Source organism: Micrasema longulum, unplaced genomic scaffold (assembly GCF_059751315.1).
Source record: "Micrasema longulum isolate JH-2025_06_02 unplaced genomic scaffold, ASM5975131v1 h1tg001557l, whole genome shotgun sequence".
Classification (NCBI taxonomy): domain Eukaryota; kingdom Metazoa; phylum Arthropoda; class Insecta; order Trichoptera; family Brachycentridae; genus Micrasema; species Micrasema longulum.
In genome coordinates this window covers 703,795-725,809 of record NW_028278740.1, presented here as the reverse complement: position 1 = coordinate 725,809, position 22,015 = coordinate 703,795, and the positions used below count along the sequence as shown (strand labels likewise).

At 33.7% G+C, this 22,015-nt stretch overlaps 1 protein-coding gene across 2 annotated transcripts; it reads left to right on the top strand.

Moving 5' to 3' along the window:
* The first annotated feature begins 344 nt into the window (after positions 1-344).
* On the top strand, positions 345-22,004 carry LOC148274924 (serine protease snk-like). 2 transcript variants are annotated; one of them, XM_088236433.1, is made up of 9 exons: positions 345-514; positions 6,329-6,401; positions 11,172-11,266; positions 11,349-11,437; positions 13,249-13,382; positions 13,732-13,872; positions 18,724-18,836; positions 20,370-20,533; positions 21,730-22,004. In XM_088236433.1, the coding sequence occupies exons 1-9, from the start codon at positions 451-453 to the stop codon at positions 21,892-21,894; spliced, it is 1,038 nt and encodes a 345-aa protein (XP_088092559.1). In that variant the 5' UTR covers positions 345-450; the 3' UTR covers positions 21,895-22,004. The 2 variants fall into 2 exon arrangements, with proteins under 2 accessions (XP_088092559.1, XP_088092560.1); XM_088236434.1 differs by lacking the exon at positions 345-514 and adding an exon at positions 3,017-3,140.
* The last annotated feature ends 11 nt before the right edge of the window (positions 22,005-22,015 follow it).

Here is a 22,015-nt window from a genome sequence, read left to right as displayed (position 1 = left end):
TTTCTTGTTGTTTTTCTTTTTCTTTTTATACCCATATTTAAATATTGTTTTTTAGTTTTTTATATTTTTTTATATCCAACCAACTCAATCTATTGTTATATTTTACAATTTAAAAGGTACTTGTGCCGCATAATCAATAAATAAATGAATATGAAAATAATATATCTTTTAACTAGTACCTACTTCTAAAGCAGTGGTTTCTCCACTAGCTAACAGCATTTTATTTCTAAATTCTGATACGAGAATAGAGAATTAAATCATATAATTTTCTATATTATTATCTATGCGCGAAGACCGCACCTCTAATTCAGTTTATTCAGACTAATTTCTGGCACTTTCTGCCTCCAGTCGAATGTTTGAACCCAACGAGGAAACTTCGATAACACTTGAATAGTCTTCATGTCAAAAGTCATAAAATTTGTGTGACAAACGAGTAAAATTATTTCTTAAATGGATTCCATTATTAAATGTGCGTTGATCTTTGCTTATGGGATAACTTTATGCACCGCAAAAAGTACGTATTAGTGCCATATATTTATTCATGTATTTCTGCAAAAAAACAGTCACATTACAGCAAAGCTCCGTTTATCCAAACTCCAGACACCCGGATTGCCGGATCCAGATCGTTATCAGGAAATAAAAAATAGATCGGGTTGTGGTCCTGTAGCTAGTGTCTCGGACTCACGGACCAAAGGTCTGTGGTTCGAATTCCACTCTACCCCAACTTGATTCCATTTTCTAATAGTGAGTTATTTACAACTCGTTGAAAATGGCCCTCAAAATTAAATATTTGGGTAAATCATAAGAACGCAAATATTTCTTTTTCTTTAAAAAAAAAAAAAAGGAGCAGTATTTGATTTAAATTTAATTTGGTGGACATGTTCGTAAGTTTTTTATGTGATTCCAATTCTCTGTATTATTTCAAGTAGGCACGCATTAATCCGGATAATTTAAGTTTTTTACTGTGTACATTCATGAATTTCCATCAAAAAAATATTTTTGTACCAATTAAGTTCCCGGGTATATTTTAGGTGTGTATTTTGACACAAACGTTTGTGTATGTATTTCGTGTGTGAATGTAATGAAAAGTATATTATATTTGCAAGTTGCAAGAGTATACGTAATTGGAAATTTCATGTGGTGAAGTGTGAAAGGCAAAATGCTTTTATATCCTTACCCAAAGGGCATTTTTCTTTTTGTATTAGGTCTACAAAAAGTTAAGTTAAAAAAAGTTTTTAGCTAAATAATATTTGTTGCGTTTTTAACAAAAAGGGCAAATGAGTTATATTAATTTTATTTTATAAGATACTTGAAAACATACAATTTGTAGGTATAAGTAAATACAATTTTACATGCAAATCTTCAATTATATAATTACACAAAATAGATGGAACAACATTCGTGTTTTTTTTATTTCGTGTACAATATGCAAAACAGTATAAAATAAGTTTTGCACGTGTACTTTTGAAATACGGTATTTTCCTAAAAGATTATTCGCAAAAGTTGGGTTTATGAAAAAAATCATTAAATATGATTTTGTTATTTCGGCAGTATATAATGGTATATTCCCGACACATTTGGCCAAAAGTGTGTGGTATGTTGTATTGGTTGGAAACAAAGGCAGCTTAAATATGAACGTAGTTATGCAGAAAGCGGATAGCCACAGAAAAGTGAAACAGAGATAATACCAAATAATGTACATGCTTCCACTTTCCATCATGTTCTATCCCAACTCACCGGGCTCTCGGTCTCATAGAGTTTGGGATACGTTATTATTATTTTTTTGGAGTATATATTATGTACCTTAGACAGTGTCAGAATAGACTATTTCACATTCCAATATACAAGACCAACCTGCCAATGGTTATGCCTGTTGGAAGGGCTATCTCTATGTTGAACAATATTACTTTGGACGTTGACATTTTTCACGTCTCTGAGGGAGTTTTTTGTCACAAGATTCTCTTACTTTTTTAACATATTATTCTCTGGATATTATGTATAGTTATGTGTTATTTTTATACATACCTAATGTAAGCTTATTATTTTAATTATTTCCATATGTATGAATTAAGATATTCCATTTTGTAATGTACATATATATGAATAAATAAAATTTAAAATAATGGGTTAATATAGCACCGCCCAAAAACTCTCCTAGCAAAATCTATAGCCGACGAGGCTTCATCGCGGCTTCAGGCGGCCTCCGTGGTGTAGTGGTCAAGACGTTTGACTCACACACGCAAGGTTCCGGGTTCGATTCCCGGTGAGAACACTAAAATTAAAATGTGATTTTTCTCAAGCCTGAGTGTTCTGTGAAGTAATTCACATCTGTAATTGGGCCTCCTGGCCTGTTGTGGTGCAAAAATAAATATAAGTAAAAATATAAAAATCAATTATTGCTCCCATATATTCATTTTGGAAGTTCTAACGACTTATGGCATATTTTTCAGCTAATTAGATATTTCTTTCAAAATTCTACCATTAATAATATTTTGATTAAAATTTACAAGAATTAAAGGAATTATCATAACAACAAAAACTAGAGTATGAATGTACAAAAAGGCTTCTTTTATCAGTGGATTTTTAGTTTACTATTTAACATAAAACTGTATTTAACCTAACTTTTTTTAGGCCGGTAAGTCGTTTACTCTTACTACGATAATAATAACATATTATAACAAATCTTGTTTATGGTCGATAAAACTTTAATGTCAAAGGTCATATTTTTTCCTTGGAATTGTGTTCATTATTGATACGACGAATTATAATATAATATTTATTATATGTGCACCTACCCACGTATATTTTTTTTTCTATCTTAACCTTAAACCTTTCTGTCAATACGAGTCTTCATACTGCTGTGACTGCATTGTTACACCGTATGCAGCGTATCTTGATCATCTGTTACATGAAGGTAAAGTGATCAATTTTACGCTTCGGTTGCAATTAAATATTGTATTGAAACCTCCCTCCACTTACCCGGATCCGTTAAAAAAATCTTGTGGCCTCTTTTCAGATCCGCACATCACAAAAACAAATTTACAGATTTAATGAACTGGTAATATTCTTTAGAAGGAAGAAGTTCAGTGTAACGGGAAATTGAATATAAAAATGTTTTCTTACGCGCGGTAAAAATTAGAGTAAGTATTGAATTGTACCCCAAAGATTTTTTGAAAATGTACGAAAAAAAATATGTTTTTTTCAAATAAAAACGAATTACTTTGAACGATGTAACTAGTTCTTATGAATCAACAAATAATAAGAAAGATGTGAAAGATTTCCGGTTTACTTGCCGTCAACGGACCAATCGGGAGAATTGACCGAGAAGAAGCGGAAGAAAACTTGAGACGTCACATGCGGAGTAATTTCAGAAATACAAAACTTGACAAAATCATAGCGTTGATAATACGATACATCAAAATTAAAACAAAAAACTGGCTTAGTTTAATAGTCTATTAAGAAAAAAAATAGCACTGAACTTCCCCACTGACCGCAAAAACCGAATGGCTAATATGCAATAGAGAAAGCACTATTGATATTGATACTAATTTCACGTTTACAATTACTGGTTCAATTTCAATATTTACTTTTATATTTTTTTCAAACATTTTCTAATAACTTCATAAATACGTATGTACCTATATAACAACAACAACAACAAACCATCACGCCGTTTCCCCGTAAGGGTAGGCAGAGAGGATAAAACGCCACAGCACTCTATCTTTGCATACATATCTCGCTTCTTTTACATTCATACATCTTCTCATGCACGCGCGCCGATTATTCCGACTTTTGACATGTCCATCTTCAAGTATTTGTTGGATTTGGTCATGCCATGTCTTTCTCGGTCTACCTCTATTTCTGCATCCATCAACATTCACATTGTAAATATTCTTAGCCGTTCTTTCGCTGTCCATTCGTTCTACATGTGCAAACCAGAGCAGAGCTCCTTTCTTGATTTTGTCGATAATGCTTGTCTCAGCCTTACATAAGGTACGGATCTCAACATTTGTGCATCTATCGTGCATAGTTTTACCGCACATTCGCCTGAGAGATCGCATCTTGACAGCATTCCGCCTACTTTCATCCCTGTTTTTCCAAGTTCATACTTCGCTCTCATACATCAGGGTCGGGACCAGGACTCGTTGTGAACTGCTAATTTTGCCTCTTGCGACAAACGTTTATTTGCCAAGGTTGATTTAAGTGCTCCGTTCACTCTGTTCCCAGCACTCACCCTCCTTTCAATATCTTTCAGTCATTCCATCCCTAGTAAACATACTTCCCAGGTACGCAAATTCCTCTACTTATTTTAGTATAACTCCATTCACAGTGATTTCACATTTAGTCATACTTTCATTTCTTTCAAAAACCATCACATTTGGTTTATCGACATTCATCAGCAAATCGCTTCCCTTGCATACATCGTAGACCTTTGTTACCAAGAATTGCAGTTCCTCTTTGTTGTATATCATTTAGTTTTTAATAATAACTCCTGTTCACAAAATTCTCTGCACAGGAATAAAGCCTGCTGAAAAGCTAGTTACGCGGTTTAGCGGGTTCTTTTCTTTTTTTATGAATCGCGTTCCTTTTTGAATAAATAAATTAATAAAATAAATAAATAAAAATGCCGACCTTTCCAAAAATCGAACCGGGGATCTCAAGTACGGTAGGCGAACGCGCCAATCACTACGCTTTTATTTATTTTTTAAGAGGAACATTTGCTTTCTTATCGACTTACCGAAATATTTCACTTGTAAATTATTTACCTATAGAAACTTATTTGTAGTAAATCGGGATGCGAACCTCAGACAACTATGTTTGTCGCTATTTTTGGGAAAGAGAGATACATATATTCTTACGCGCTTACATAATTGGTTCATGAATATATTGACCATGCATGTTTATTTCATTAATTACCATAAATTATTACAGTCAACAATCCGGAAGCCTTGGTGATCCGCCAAGATTCAGTTTTTTACCTATCCGGATTGTCGAGGCCCTACTTTATTTCCAATTTCAATAAAAATAATTTAAAAATTAAAAAAACCGTTTTCAGGAAATTGTTTGTATTGAAAGAATTAAAAAATATATATAAATATATACTGCTGTATTTGGTGGTCCAGCCTAATTTTTCCAGGAAATAATAATATTTGTCAACGGTATCTACATTTTTTACTTCAAACATATCTGTAATTTAAAAGATCTTATATGTAACAATTTTTCAATGTACGTCATAAGAATTTTAACTTATTAACTATAAGGAATTGCAAAAATATAAATATGAAAGATCTAAAAACAACTAATTATAGTTGACAAATTAAGGGTCACGAGGCCAAGTCACGAGCAGTAATGCACCCGAACGTTACATCCCGACACATCCCGATCGGAGGTTTCGAAGTGGTTGAAGTTTCGTACAATTTTCGATCGCAAACGTAACCGCGACCGAAACTCGTTTTTAAATTTATTTCAACAGAGAGGGAAAACATTTTTGAGAAGGGAATATAGAATTCTAGGCATTTACAGGGCTTATGACCTGTCATTGGCTGGTTTAAGCGGGCACTTTACACACTGTCTAGGCATTTACGACATGTCATTAGTTGGTTCAAGATGTCACTTCACATTCACAATTCTTTCTATGTTTAAACATCCACACTTCCTCAATTCTTCCGTCTGTTGACTTTTGTGAAGTAAAAGAGCTGAAACCTTTATCACGTGGGTGAGATTCATCCGGCTGAACCAAATCACCGCAGGCAACGCTTGAAAACAATTTTCCTATTTTTATACTTCCAATTTTCCAATTTTTATACTTAAATATAAAAATTGGAAAAAAAATTTCAAGCGTTGCCTAGTAGGTGATTTGGTTCAGCCGGATGAATCTCACCCACGTGATAAAGGTTTCAGCTCTTTTACTTCACAAAAGTCAACAGATGGAAGAGTTGAGGAAATGTGGATGTTCAAACATGGGCAGAAAGGTGAATGTTACACAGTGTGTAAAGTGGCCACTTAAACCAGCTAACAATAGGTCACAAGCCCTGTAAATGCCTAGACTTCCATATTCGCTTCTCAAAAATATTTTCCCTCTCTGTTGAAATAATTTTTAAAATAAATAACTCCCTAGGGAGGAAATCCAGCCAGTCTGCAAGCATTTGGACATGCTCAAACATTGTTGAAACTCGTTTTATTTACTAACCGAACGAAACCGGTCGGTCACCACCCCATACACCATATTATGGGTATGATAATGATGATTTTTTAAGTATTAATGTACCTATGTTATTTTAGACATGTTTTTATTTATTTTAGACATGTTTTTATTTATTTTTTACAGATTTGGAATGTTTACGAAGAGATTCGACCATTGGACAATGTGTTCCTTTAGAAGAATGTAACGATCCTTCATTGTAAGTTTGACGATATTACTTAATTGCAGAAAGTACCTACTCGACATTCGGCCCATTCTATATGTATCGACCAAATCCCCACGATACGGTTAAATTTTCAGAGTAATACAATGAAAGCATCCACCCCTTTCCCGAAACTGTTCATAAAGACTTGAGTCTTTCTTCAGTTTCGCATATCAATTTTTTTTTAAACTTATTAAGCGAAAATTTAATGTTTCTTTACAATCAAACCGCGAAAATAACCAAACAAATAAACTTTAAAAACTTTTATTGTACCCCTCACTGCAGTATTGTCAGTTTGTGATCAATCAAATACACATGGTCAGCACAATCACCTTTTTCTAATTTCCCAGTATGACAGTGGAGGAATACAGTGTTAGTTCCAAATTGAGACCGCGGCCGCACGCTCCAGATCCCGCATCGGAAAGGAAGGAAGAACGTAGTAATACAAACAAATCAATCAACGACACGAAACCCAAATACATATAGGAAACTTTAGAATAATTTGCCCTATACAACATGCACTCAATCAACAGAAGAAAAACAATACGTTTCTATAACAAATCACAGAGGAACATCAAATTATCAAGACACTACCGGCAAAATCCTAACACAGATCCTAACATGATCCCTATCGAACTCAGGCGAAATTACTTTTCGTCATAGTACTGAATTCCTCGCAAAAACCATTTTCCTAATACCAACAGTAGAAACAATCCTATGCAAAGACCTCAATCGTCCTAACAATCTCTCAGACCTTAAAGCAGACGAAACGGGGCCTAGAGCATGGTCGGCGCGTAGTTCTCTTGAGTTAGTCTACTATTTAGATTTGTAATTTACCATTTCCCTTATATGGGACAAGAACAACACAGACGGACAAGAGTTCAGTTCAGACAACCAATCCTAGTACCCAAGTATGTATCCTTTTATCTTAAACTGATTTAGTACTCATGGTAGACCTTTACCCAGTTCCTCCCATTTTTCTACCCATTCGCTCACAAAATGAAAAAATGCTTTAACGTTAGTTGGATTAGCCAATAAGCTTGGATTCCACATCGGCCTTGTCACCTCTGTCAAGTCATTCAGCATGTTTTCCCTTTCAGTATCTAAAATCGGGCAATATAGGATAAGAGATATATCTCAGAGTAATAATGCGTGAACCTATAGAGAAGCCCTATCACTACGTTTCATAGAACCCAAGCGATGTTGGTTTGTTGATTAGCAACAAATTGGTGGCCATTTTGTTTTGCTTGACAACATAAACATTACGGTTCGATCGGATGCTTTTGTAGCTGTGCTTGGCTTTGTTTGTAAATAACTTGGATATTTACGTTGTAATAAATAAAAATCGACTATGGTGAATTGCAGTATGTTTGGTTGCAGCAGTAGGAGCGTCAAAGGTGTTAAAGGTGTCAGTTTTTACAGGTTATTGATTTCGAATATTTTCCCATGATTTACATTGATTTTTGGCATTTATTGTCCCGACACGTGTATTATGTTGCTTAAAAACTTTCCTTTTATTTACTTCAGATACTATTTTTTCTCAATTCAGGAGATAAATTTGTGAATTAAAATATGTTTACTGTTGATAATGACAGTTGATTACTCGCAATATGTCGGGGCCGCACTAGGCATCCATATAAAGTTCGAGTCTTTATCGAGTAGAGGTCGATTAAAATTTCACTCGAAAATAGCAACGTTAACCTTGAAATCGCATCTAAAATGACGTGTCCAAATTTCAGGCCGCTACGACTCGCCGTTTCGGAGATGTGACGGACAAACAAACAAACTCAACACAGGACTTAGGTTCAATGTAATTGGGATTTTTGTCTCAATAGATATAATAATATATTGTGAATAAATATTTTTTTTAAAATAAACATAAACATGTATTTTCAGTTTTATAAATAAATATAGGAGAATTATAGAAAAATTAATTGGAATAACCCTGCAATAATAAATACATAGGTACATATTTAAAATTATTTAAAATGCAAATTAAAATCCATTTTGCAATTCTCAACCTGAGTACGGCCTATTGTTTTGCTGCGAACTATTGCTAACTTAATACCCAATAGTCATAGAATGGTTTTCCTACGTTTGGGCTCCTCTATATCTTGGCCCATTATTACTCTGAGGAGTCTGGGATATTTCAATTGTGGGGGCATTTTGGCGAGTTGTAAATAACTTCTTATTGGAAAATGGGAACCAAATTGTGGTAGAGAGGGGTGCGAACCTTAGACCTTTGATCCGTGAGTCCGCGAGACTAGCCACGGGGCCACAACACGGTATTTATGTAGTGGCTACTCTCAGGTAAACATCCTGTAAAAATAAATCTCGTAAAGATCAGTCGGTGCCATGGCGTACGTTTGCATACCATTAAATAAAAATATTGAAATTAATATTTGAAGCGGTGACTTTATGATTTTCCATGTTAAATAATATTTCCTTTGCTAAAAACGTGAAATACTCTTGTATTTTTTCTAAGAAATGGTAACTTAGACAAAAAAAAATTATCACTTAAGACATAATATTAGCAAATTATGCACTTAAGATACTTTTTTGTAAGAAGTAAAATATTTAATGTTATTTTATTTTAAAGCATTGACGAAGGAACAGTCAAGTTTTTAAACCGGTCAGTGTATTAAATATATTTAGTGAATTTACACTAAGTAAATATTTGTCGTTTTATGTATGTTGAGGAGTGGACGAGGTGTGAAGAATACCTCGTCCTAGGAGGAGGAAAATTTAGTAAGTGGACTGTATTGTTAGGGAAGTAAGGTTGCGCAACTCCACTAACCTGCTGATGGATGTGGCGTGACGAGTGCTGGAACCCTGGTGAAGCTGGCGGTCGGAAGACGCTGGCACAGCTTGTCTGGATGGATCTGGCGGTCTAAAATGACGCAGGCACAGCTCGCTTGTGGAAATGTTAGTAAAGCACTTCACTCGTTAATGTTAGATTTTGTACTGATCTGTAATGTTGTTACCGGCACTCACACGCAGTACTATTGTTGCATGGAGTGCGCTAGAAAATGGGAAGGACAGGTAGGTAGATATGGATTTGGTCCGAACAATATAATATTAAATCCACCCCATGTTATTTTATCGCGGCGTGTGAATTTTTATCTTCGCCATGCCCATTTCACAAGTGTCACATTTATTAAATTATTTTGTATTTATTAAAAAAATATTCCGCGGCTACTCTCAGATGAAAATCCAGTAAAAAGAGAAAAAGTGGATATTAGTCGGCCTCCTTACTGATAATTCTTTTGCCCGCCATTAATAACTAAACATAATTAAAACTAAATAGAAAACAATAAAAAGTGGCGTGCCTAGCTTTTACGAGTTAAGCAAGCCTATGTATGTACGTATATATATTTTTAACTCACTTGCCTGAAAACATGATTTATGCTTTCTTCACTACAGTAGTATAGTCTACAAAGCACCCAGAAGGCAAATTACAAACATATTAGACAGACATAATATCATCATAAAGATAAACAATATGATTTTTTTACAATAATGTAATTTGAATAACTTTTATTGAGTTTTTCTACTAACATTTCTAGGTGGAACTGCATTTTTAATCATAATTAAAAAATACGTATATAGTTAAGTTATATTCCACTTTTATTTATAAATTTTTACCAGTGGCCGGGTATCGTCGTGACCGACATACACTAGTCTGACAACGTCGGTCACGACGAAACTCAGTCACTGGTAAAAATTTATAAATAAAAGTGGAATAAAACTATATACTTATTTTTATTTTTATTATTATGAATCACTTATGTTTGTTAATTTTATTTTTATGTGTATTTTATTGGTGTTTACATGTGGATACAAAATATGTTTTTTTATTAATGAATCATTATTACAATAATTTAATTTTTATGATGTATATTGTTAACTTTATTTAAATATGTATTTTATTTGTGTTTACAAGTTAGTGATTGATGAAAAATAAGTAGTTAATTTTTTTATTTGAATATTTCTGTGTTTGTAGACCAAATAAATAAATATCTTGTGAAAATATGCATGGCATGCTAAGCAAGTTTCCGCCGGGCTTCTTCTATGGAAGTACCGCCATTGACAATAAATATTAACTGTCACGTTAAGAGGGCAACCAAGGTGAGGCTGGTCAGATCGCTGGTGTTTAGTGTCTTCCATTACGCCTCAGAGTCATGGACACTAAGGGCCAGGGAACGTGAGAGGATTGCGTTACAGAAGTTGGATACGTCTGCTGCGAGTACATCGGTCAGGGCGCAGGACCGTCTCCATACGTTTATCCGAGCACACACAATGCGAGTAGCGCACACTCTGTTTCTTGGGCACAGATGGGACAGATCGTGCTTGGAACAGTTGACGGTAGACGAGGGAGAGGAAGTTTTCAAATGGAGAGAGGACAGATATAATCAAGAGAGTCACAGATGCCACACTTTATGAGTCCACGAGAATGGCACAGAGGACAGAGAAGGATGGGGAGACTCATCCGGAAGCGTGGTGGTCACGATCCTTCAAACCGAGGAACCGAATAGGAAGAAAAAAGAAGAAATATCAACCACCCTTTGTTTTTTGTACGTGCGGTTTAAATTTTTACCATTGCGTGAAATGGGTCTTAATTGGGTGTTACCGGCGTTGCCCGGGTATTACCAACGTTGCCCGGGTGTTACCGAAGACTCGGCGAGGCTGCCCGGATATTACCAACATTGACGGGGTGTCCGACGGTGCTGCGCTGCCAGGATACTACATTTCTTTTTTATATTTCAGGGACAAATTTTTTGGGCGGCAATCGGTTCCAATACGTTGCGATAACGGTGATATCTGCTGTGGAAGAATAAAACCTACAAACTTTTTTGAAAATGGTAATAAATAAATGATAATTATTTAGTTATTTTCGATCTTAATCATTTCATTTGATTGTATTACAAATGTATATTTTTTCAGCTTGTAACGAATACAACAGTAGAGATTCCGTTGTGGTGCGACAAATAATTAACGGAGAAGAAGTTGCACCCGGTGAATACCCACATATGGTCAGTCAATTTTATTTAATTGCATTATTTAAAAATATTATACTAAATGAAAATAAGAACATTGCGTCTACGTAAGTTAAATAATTTCTAAAAAACGTGATCATAAACACTACAAAATTTTACATCGTTTGTTTGGTTTATAAGGGAGTTTGTGGCTATATTACACAGACCAGAAAAAACTGGTCCAAAATCTGAAAAATAAGTTATGTACATGATCTTTAACATTTTCACATTAAAATAAAATAACACGGAAGAGGAAATAATTTGATAATTTATAGTGAGGAAGTTCAGTGGTTTTTTTATGTTTTTTATTTGTTATCATACTAACTCAAATGTCTTTTTTTATGTATTGTAATATCATCGCCATGATTTTTTAGAGTATTGTTATTTTGAAAATATACCACCCGTCATGCCACGTATTGTCGTCGGGCTGACATATAAAAAGATAGTCCCGTACGTATGAAAACACAATAAACACAGCTTCCCGGAAACCGGAAATCTAACACACCACATAATTGATTGCCTATTTTAAACAGCGGTTGACCAGAATTTTACATTTTAAAATGGTTAATTTTTATAAAAATCTATTTTTATTTATTTTCGAGAAAGCTTGCCGCACAATCAAATGCTCTAATTTTTACAGCGGGTAAGAAAAAATAGTTTTCTATCAAATTTCTCGTAGCACTGAACTTCATCATTCTCTGTTTTAAAATGAGTTTGCGGACATGCGCCATAAATAATACGCAAAGGTAAAATTATGCTCGGTTTTTTTTGTTAAATTTATTTAGTTTCTACGATAATCGCGGGTAAAATTTTTGCAAAGGAAAATCGAGTTGAGATTAGTCTGCCTCAAGAAGTACTCGTTAGTGCGTTTACCAGCCATGAAATAAAAAGATAGTTGTCATACGATAAAAATCAATCCACCTTGTTATTTTGTCGTGCCGGTGGATTTTTACTGCGGTTTGAAAACGGTCTTTTGCCAACAATATTGAGCACACGCGCGTTCAGATTTTCAATCAGAAAATGAGGTTTAAGTAAAAAAAAAAATGGTTTTTTTTTATTGTATTTTTATTAATTTACACAAAAATTCACAACGCATCAATTCGTACTGAATCGTATGATTGCTACTAGTCAACGTGCTTCCTAAGCTCTTAAATACCATATTAATTATCCTTGAATTCTACTTAATTCCAAAATCTTACTACTATGAAAAAATATATGCATAACAAATTATGTACAAGACAGAAAATTGAAATTAAAATGAAATCAAGTACAAAAAAAAACTCAATATAATCTCCTTCTAAAGGCCAGATCTTTAGCTTTCATTTCTCTTTTGAGCCTGATATATTTTAATGTTTTTATTTTTTTATTTTAAAGGGAGCATGTTGTAAAATTTTAGGTGAAATTAATATATCATGTCGCATCATGTCCATGATAAAGTTTAAATGTTAGTATTTGGCGTCTTAAAATGTGTCATGAGGGCTTCCGATTTTACATAGTATGCGTATATGCCTGCGCAGAATCTGTCACAAAAATGTTGCGTACATATAAGAATTTCAATGAATTTATGTATTTGACGCCACAACATGTTCTTAATCGAAATCTGATCAGTTTTTTAATCCGTATAATACCTACAGCCTACTCTTTAAATAAATACAACTATTTAATGGTACTTGGGAAAACGCGAATGGCGCGATCTTCTCGAATATTCTCAAATACGTAATCTACTTACTGACAAAAACTGCAAACAAAAGTGTTTGAACTCCTATAAGTGATTATTGTCTTGAGTATCCAGTAATTTTTTGATTTAGGCAGCCATTGGATACATGGTGAACATAACAAAAGAAGGTCAAAATGTACAAGAACTGCAGTTCAATTGTGGAGGAACACTTGTATCTCATTACCACATCCTGACTGCAGCCCACTGCATACTTAACAAAGCAAGGCAAGTACATAAAAAATCATGAAATAAATATTCCCACTTTCGAAGTTACCAACACAAGATTCTTTTTTCTCATTTTAACCACATCTTTTGGATGCCCAGTAAACAATTGTCACCCTGAATTCCTATCTGGCCTCTTCGATCATAACGTTCCACTCCCTACCAATATTTTACCTCGCCTGTCCCACCTAATAAACCTGTATGTAAAATTTTGTAATATTAAATTCTAACATACGTAACTAAAGTTGTAACTCATTGACCTTTCTCTATTTGGTAATACTGTATATTATAATACATAATACGTTTATATAAATACGCGTATATAATCTAATTTTACTATTATTTGTTATAGAATACGTCCATATTTAGTTCGACTCGGCACTGTCAACTTGACTTCGGGAAATACAAGGGAAACTGACTATCTGGTAGACAATTTCACAGTTCATCCAGAATATAAACGCTCCACCAACAGACATGACATCGCTTTACTGAAGTATGCTTAAACTGTTCCAACTTGGGTAATTTTTGCGAAGCACGAAAATTGTGTTATACTGTATGTCGAAAACCACGACGATCGGTACGAGCAAGAAGTAATATTGGTTTTCATGCCAAAATATTTCATAGTCCCTGGGCTGGTACCTGAAGCTTAAGACTGATCATCTTACCTTCATTTAACAAAAATGATCAAGATACCCTGCGATTGGTGTACCAATGAAGTGACCTATGCACCATTAGGTGCGGATAGGGAAGGAAAATTAGGTTGCTCTGGGTAAAATTCAGAAAAAACCATGGCTTGATTCCAGTGGCGAATCGTCTAAATAAGCGATTATGCAAAGCTTACCATTATATTTGACTTTCGATAATAATGTTTTACAGTTACCATGTTTATGGGAAAATAAATAAAATAATTGTTTTCAAAATCACCACCACCGTTTATATCTTTCTACAAAAAAAATACATATATAAGTGCGCCTAACGCCCAACCCGTTCTCAGTGAATGATGAAACTAGCCGATTACTTTAGCTTATTCTCCATACAAAAAATTACACCATATTTTACCTAAGTCATCTTTTTTAGTACTAAAACAAGCTTGCACCAAAAGTATCTGAAGATTCACTATTTGGAAACTAGTATTTCGAACATTATTTCCGAAGGGCTATTTTACTTTGATAGGATACTGTTGGTATATTTTGTATCACATAGGACATGTGACGTTCGCAGTGGCCGTTTTTGACATTATTTATTATTATATTTTAAAAAGAATCGGGCAGTGCTCAGTATTGACAGTTAAACCATAATGGAAATATCTGCCGAATGTCATTGTGGTATTTGTTAAAAAACTTTTTTGCAAGTAATGTATTAAAATAGTGTAGAATAAAGCTGCGTATATCGCGTGGTTAATAATAATTGTTGTTTGAGTTGATTTTTACAGGACCACAGAAAAAACAGTCATTTTAAGTTATGTTACTTACATATTATGTACTTATACAGGGTGTTCTTTAAACCCTGTTACATCCGAAACCACGATGATAAGTATGAGCAAGAAGACATATTGGCACATTAAAATATATATTTAGAACGACTAAAATCTTAAAAAATAAAATATAGAAAAAAAACAAACGGTCGCTTACTTCTGCAGGGGAGAAACGAGGAGGGGGAGGGGGGAGTCTGATACACCGTCAACCGCACGGCCACGCCCCCCTCGATTCTTCCCTGCAGAAGTAAGCGACTATTTGTTTTTTTTTTATATTTTATTTTTTTAAATTTTCTTATTTCTAAATATTTTTTTACTATGCTAATATGTCTTCTTGCTCATACTGATCATCGTGGTTTCGGATGTTTATTTATTTATGCTCTATTAAGTTAGTTCATAACATTTTAAGAACTAATATAAACTTTAAATAATATTACAATTTTTTTATCAAAATTTCTCAATTACATATTTTTTCAAATTAATTTTAAATATTTCAATTTTATCGATTTCTTTTATTTCTTCAGGTAACTCATTGTACAGCTTCAATCTCTTGTACAATGAGTTTGAGATTCTGTTTTTTCCTCATTGGTAATCTTATCTTTTTTTACCCCTTGTTTCATATGTATGACATTGTTGGTTAAATTTTATTATTGTTTTTATTTTATTCATCCCCTTAATTATTTTATTTAATTTGTTGCTTTACTGGGAGGAAGCCAATTTCTTTGTGCATTATTTCTACATTAGAAAATATATTTTTTTTAGTATAATCCTCATTGCCTTATTTTGAAGAATTTGTATATTTTGAATTTCTCCTTCATTACATAAAAAAAGAATGGAATAACAGTAATTTATGTGTGGACATATTATTGTTTTATGTATAAAAATACTACTTTTTAAATCTATTACATTTCGTAATCTTCCCATAAATGAAATTTTTTTAATTTTTTTTTTGTTATGTATTGAGTATGTTTTTTAAAATTTAAATATCTATCCAAGTAGACCCCGAGATACTTTATTTCGTCCACATAATTTATATTCATATTATCAATATTAATTTTGTAACCCTGGGGTATTGTTTTTTTCCCTATATTCATATATTTTGTTTTTGATATATTCAATTTCAATTTATTTACTTTTAACCATTTTGATATATTTTCTAAATCGTAATTGATTTTATTTATCATTGTGTTGTAATTATCTCATAATATGTAAACGAGTGCATCATCTGCAAAGAGTTGGATTTTACAATATTTTAGAGATTTACCGATGTCATTTATGTATATGATAAACAATATGGGCCCTAGCACTGAGCCTTAGGGTACTCCTAAATTATTTTCTATCGGATTCGAAATAATATTTTTAACTTTCGTTATTTGATATCTGTTATTTAAGTAGCTTTGAAACCAATTTAAGGCATTTCCTCTTATTCCAATTAATTTTAATTTTTCTAACATTCTTGTTCTATCAATAGTCTCAAATGCTCTTTTAAAGTCTAAAAAAACTGCTAATACATATTTATTTTTGTCGATTTCTTCTTTCCAGTCATCAATTACTGTATTAAGAGCTGTTTCACACCAATGATTGTTTCTGTGACAGATGTGACAGGGTTTAAAGAACACCCTGTATTTAGGCACAAATTAATAATCATTTTTTGTAAATTAACTATAAGATAAAGCACGGCTCGCCACTGCTTTATTCGGATAGAGCGTCACATCTAAGAATATTAATATTTTTGCAGCCGTTGAAAATGAAAAAGAAACGAAATAAGCCCAGTAAAAGAAGAAAGTGCATTGCTCGTTCTTGGGCGAAGATCGTTTGTAAACGCTACGTGTCATCCAAAATGTGTTGTCATTCGTTACTTATCACTGTTCTGGGTTCTTGTGCTGCGTGTTGTTCGTACTCTTTGCCTACGTTTCGGCTCGGAATGCAGCGTCCAAAAACCCAGAAAAACTCTGAAGGTCTGAACGGCCGTAAAATCCTAAGAAAGTTTTTCATCTTCACCGCTGATCAGAATCAGAGGAAAGGGGAGAGCAGACAAAAGAGGAGCGAGGCGGTGGATCTAGCTACCCCCCCCCCCTTACTCCTGTTTTCTCCCGTGTAGAAGTTAGCAATCATTTGTTTTTTTTTTTAGTTGTAAAATGCTTTTTTTTTAAATATGCACATTTGTCTTTCTCATGCCGATCAACGTGGTTTTCGATGCGACAGTTTAAACACACTGTGTGACGTTTAATTTATTTAATCAATGTTTGTAAATATAAGTATTTAACAACTTACCGACTATTTATGTCTACCGGTTTCGAGACGTACCCGTCTCTTCGTCAGGACACTCACTACACCAACATGCAAATACTAAAATACATGCATGTTCGTGCGCGTGCACGTACAGTGCATGTTCGGACATGGTGGTATCATGTATCGTGAGATCACCTCACTGGAAGGGGGGTGCTGTAGGGTTCATAGTCCATAGTCGATGACACACACGTGTTAAATTAGTTCACCTAAAATAGACTAATGACCGACGATGCAATGTCATCATGCATTAATCGAATCCAATACATTCGTAAAATGCAACTCTGAGTATTTCACATGAAATCGGAGGGCATCGTTCTACAGTACATTAACATCGTCCCTACCATGAAGAAATGAACTACAAAGGAACGTCGTCTATAAAGAAACCAGAGGACGCAGCCAACGTCAGTCAGCTCGTTCAATCAGCCTAACAACATCAGTCAGTTTAGTTCACGTCAGACCAGCTCGACGACATCACACAGATCCAGCATGTAGTTCAAGTGCAATTACTTCAACCCATCATCGCCGCTACGCTCGTGCTACATAACCAAGTGCTGTGTCTTATTCGCCATGTAATAAATACGCATTAAACAGCAACCTCGTGTCTTCTCTGTCAATCTCTAACTGGGGTAGGAACTCCAACCAAACCCTCAACTACTTAAATCCTACATGTGCATCCCTTTTAACTCTGCATGTAAATTATGTATCTTTTCGTAAATACTCTGTATACTACGGTGATGGTATGGTGAACGTGTAGTTTAGTATTTGCATGTTGGCGTAGTGAGTTTCCTGACGAAGAGACGGGTTCGTCTCGAAACCAGTAGACATTAAAAGTTAGCAAGTGATTAAATACTATTATTTACAAACATTAATAAAAAATTTAAACCGCAAAGTTAATGCACGTAAACAATATATTGTTTACAATATTTTGAGTTTCTCCAAATGTTTGTAGTCAAAAAACTGGACTTCAACCCTTAGGGAGTCATCAAGATTAACAAAATTCAACGGAGATGGAGAACATTTTAGAGAAGGGAATATGGAAGTCTAGGCATTTACAGGGCTTGTAAAGTGGTTACTTAAACCAGCCTGTCGTTGGCTGGTTTAAGTAGCAAAACAACATTCGTAATTTATAAAAATATTTTATAAATAAATAATGTTTTTTATTACACTTAACTCAAACCAGCCAATGACGGGTCAAAAGCCTTGTAAATGCCCAGACTTCCATATTCCCTTCTCTAAAATATTCTCCATCTTCGTTGTAATTTGTTAATATTTTGTTTATTTACCTTAAAAACATGTACAAATTTTATATTCCCGAAGAGTTTTTGGCAAAAAATTCATTTACGAATTTTCAACAAAAGCGGAATAAAATTAAAATGTACGAAATAATATTTCAACCGAGCAACTTTCTATACAGGTAAAGAGTGAATGATTTTTACGTTATTTTGAATGATACCGATTTATGTAAACATCTATTCAAAATATTTTTCAAATCACACATCCTGTTCTTATGTTTGGGAATTGGCCACCGTCGTTTTTTAATCAAAGCCACCGCTGTTTTTATTTTTCTTTGCATTTTAGATTGAGCAGAAGTGTGAAATTTTCCACTGACGTACACCCTGCTTGCTTGCATAATGACATTAAGGACCCAAAATCCGAAGTCATAGTGGCGGGTTGGGGGAACACTGAAAACGGTTGGTTATTTTTACATTCACCTACTCCTTTTTATCTTTGAATATTCTACCCATTGACATATAATACATACATAGACACGCCCTATAGAGTAAAATATTTTCAAAAGTAGTGACACGAAAACATACCCAAGGTTACTAAGTTTATTTATTTATCCGGAGCTGCATTCAACGAGTATGCATATGCTACTAACAATTGGAGGATACAATTTTTTTATACATAAAAAAAAAATATTTTGACGTAAATAATCGACATTCGCTTTCGATGGATCTCAATCAGGTTCTATCCTTAACTTTCTTATGATTTCGACCCATTTATTTCCTTTCATTGGGTTTTTAGGATTGTAAAGATAACATTAATTCATGTTTATTATATTTTTAAAACACATTCCTATCAATGCATTACTGTAACTAAGAAGAGCTTCGCAAATGCGCCGCTAGGCGTAGTTTGGCATTTACAAAAAACAATATTTATAACTGAATATTAATTGTTTTCAGTTTTGTTAATCACTCATGAACAAATATTACCAACGAAAAGTTACGTAGTTATTTTAACGATGTTTATCCGAAAGGTTTTTACATTCATGACACAAGTAAGCATTTTTGTTTTGATTCTAGAAGTCACGCCTAGCTGGCGGTCGAAGAACAACTAAATTCACCTTGGGCATGACTGAGCGTTTGGGCATGAGTTAGGTGTCATCATTTTTGAGGGCTCAGGGCATGTCTATGTATTAATATATCAATGCGTCTACCAAATAATTTGATGTCAACGTCTATTAATTCTGTCAAATAACGGTTTTCCATGACGGCGAGAGCTCGTAAGTGTAAAGAGGGCTCGAGTTAAGGCTGTAGTCTTATAAAAAGTAAGGAAATCATACGATTTTGCATAAAAAGGTTATAGAAGCATTTATATGTATACACTAAATGCCGTACTAAACACCCGTCTTGTGTTCCATTCGACTTAAGTTCCGGAACTTAACTTGTAGTCAGTAAATGTGAAGCAGCGTAAAAGAGCGCGACCTACAGCTTTATATTTATGGTGAACTGGCATAGACAGCGAGTCTTTTTTAATCTACTACGCGTTTCGCATCTCTACTTGATTTTAAAAAAATGGATAGTGGAGGTGAGTACCTAGAAGTAAAATGGATTGTCTCATTAGCCCAAACCAATATTGAATCACATGCTCCACAAACGTACAGTTTGTTCTTTTATTGTGCGTTTTATAATAAAGGTGTACAGAAATAAAATATATAGGTACATAAATACGTAGTATGTAAAACAGTCTTAACATTTTGTAATTTCTCGTATATTAAGTCTTCTTTGTATATTCTCACATGTAAAAAAATATATTGTTAAGAATCCTCGGCACGGGTAACCCGAGTGAGATAATATTATTTTTACTATTTATTATTGTTCACAATGTGAAAATATATATATATATATTCCTCATTGGATAGCAGCGAAATCTTAATTTTTGGCACATTTGAACACTGACACATCATTGACTATAACATGTCCAATTTTATTAATTTTCAGGTACCAAGTCAAATATCATGCTAAAGACATACCTGAATGTGATTGATGCTAAAACTTGTACCGAAAAACACAATACGACCGACAGATTTGCGAAAAATAACCCAGATGGAATTCCACAATCCATGCTATGCGCTCATGGAACTAATAGATCCGACACGTGTCAGGTTGAAATCACTTTTTTGTTTTTTAAATTTAATTAATCAATTTCAAAAGTAGGCACGGCACCTTTGTTTCTGTCCACTAGATATTTAGGTACCTGCATAAAATTGTCGCTACTGAACATGGTTGCCAACTAGTTTTCATACTAATATTAGTTGAAATAATTGACAACAATATAAAACAAATTTGGCCGCTTTTGATTTTTTTAGCGATACAATGAGGAAGTTCAGTACTACTTGAAATTGTATATAAATTCATTTTATTTACACTCGGTAAAAAATAGAGTATTTAATTGTACCGTGAAGTTTCTCGAAAATAAATGAAAAAAATAATAATAATTAACTACTTTAAATGACGTCACAAGTTATTCCGATTTCCGGTTTCCGGGACGCCAACCCACCAATCAGGACAACTTACCGAAGAGAACTAGTGACGTCATGCGGGGAGTGAATAAAAAATTACAAAACTCTAAAAAAATCGTAGCGATGATAATACGAAACACAATTTTTTCAAATTTAATTTTGTTTAGTCTGATTTTCTATTAACAAATAAAAGAACCACTGAAATTTCTCATTACTCGTTACCCGTCTATATTTAAAAAGCTACAGTAATAATAAATATAATGTTTTTTTCCTTGTAACAGGTAGGTACACTGCGTCCGAATGTTTATCAAGCCTATGTTTATGTTATAAATTGAATCGGCATTCACTTGGTAACACTTTATTATAAATTATTATGAAAATAAAACTTTGTTATTAGCGTTGCACAATTTTATTAGAACATTATTGCAGTTTTAGGAAAGCACTCCTCCCATCGACGGGTGATATCAAACTCACTTTTATACCAAACTTTTTTACCACCCGTCGATGGGAGAAGTGCTCTATCAAAACTGTAGTACTTAGTATTCTTGTAAAAAAATAAAATTGTGTAACACTAATAACAAAGTTTTATTTTCATAATATTTTTTTTTATGTGTTTGTTCCTGTCGGTGAACCAAGCAATCTTCGCTTGTGGAAGCATGCACATTATAATGATTTATATGAAAACTTTTAGCTACACAAACATCAGCAAAGTTTATTAAAGATTCGAATTGACTTTAAATGTAAATATATCTTATTTATGCTGTCCTAGTTCTTAGTATTAGGACAACATAACATGGGAAAATTAAAAGTAATTTAACTAACATTTTATGTATTTTTAGGGAGACTCCGGTGGACCTTTGAAGATTTTGATTCAAAATAAAAATCTTTACGCAATTGTTGGCGTTACGTCAACAGGAAAAGAGTGTGGAGGTACTTTTCCTGGTCTCTACACAAGAGTAGCTCATTACTTGGATTGGCTTATGGGTGAAATAGAATCTACGTGATATTCGAAATCGAGCTCATTGAATACTTTTTTACTACGACACTTCTATTGTTCTTTGTAGAACGTATTTATATTGTATTTTAAACAATTAAATAAACAACTAGACCTACATTTTTTGTAAA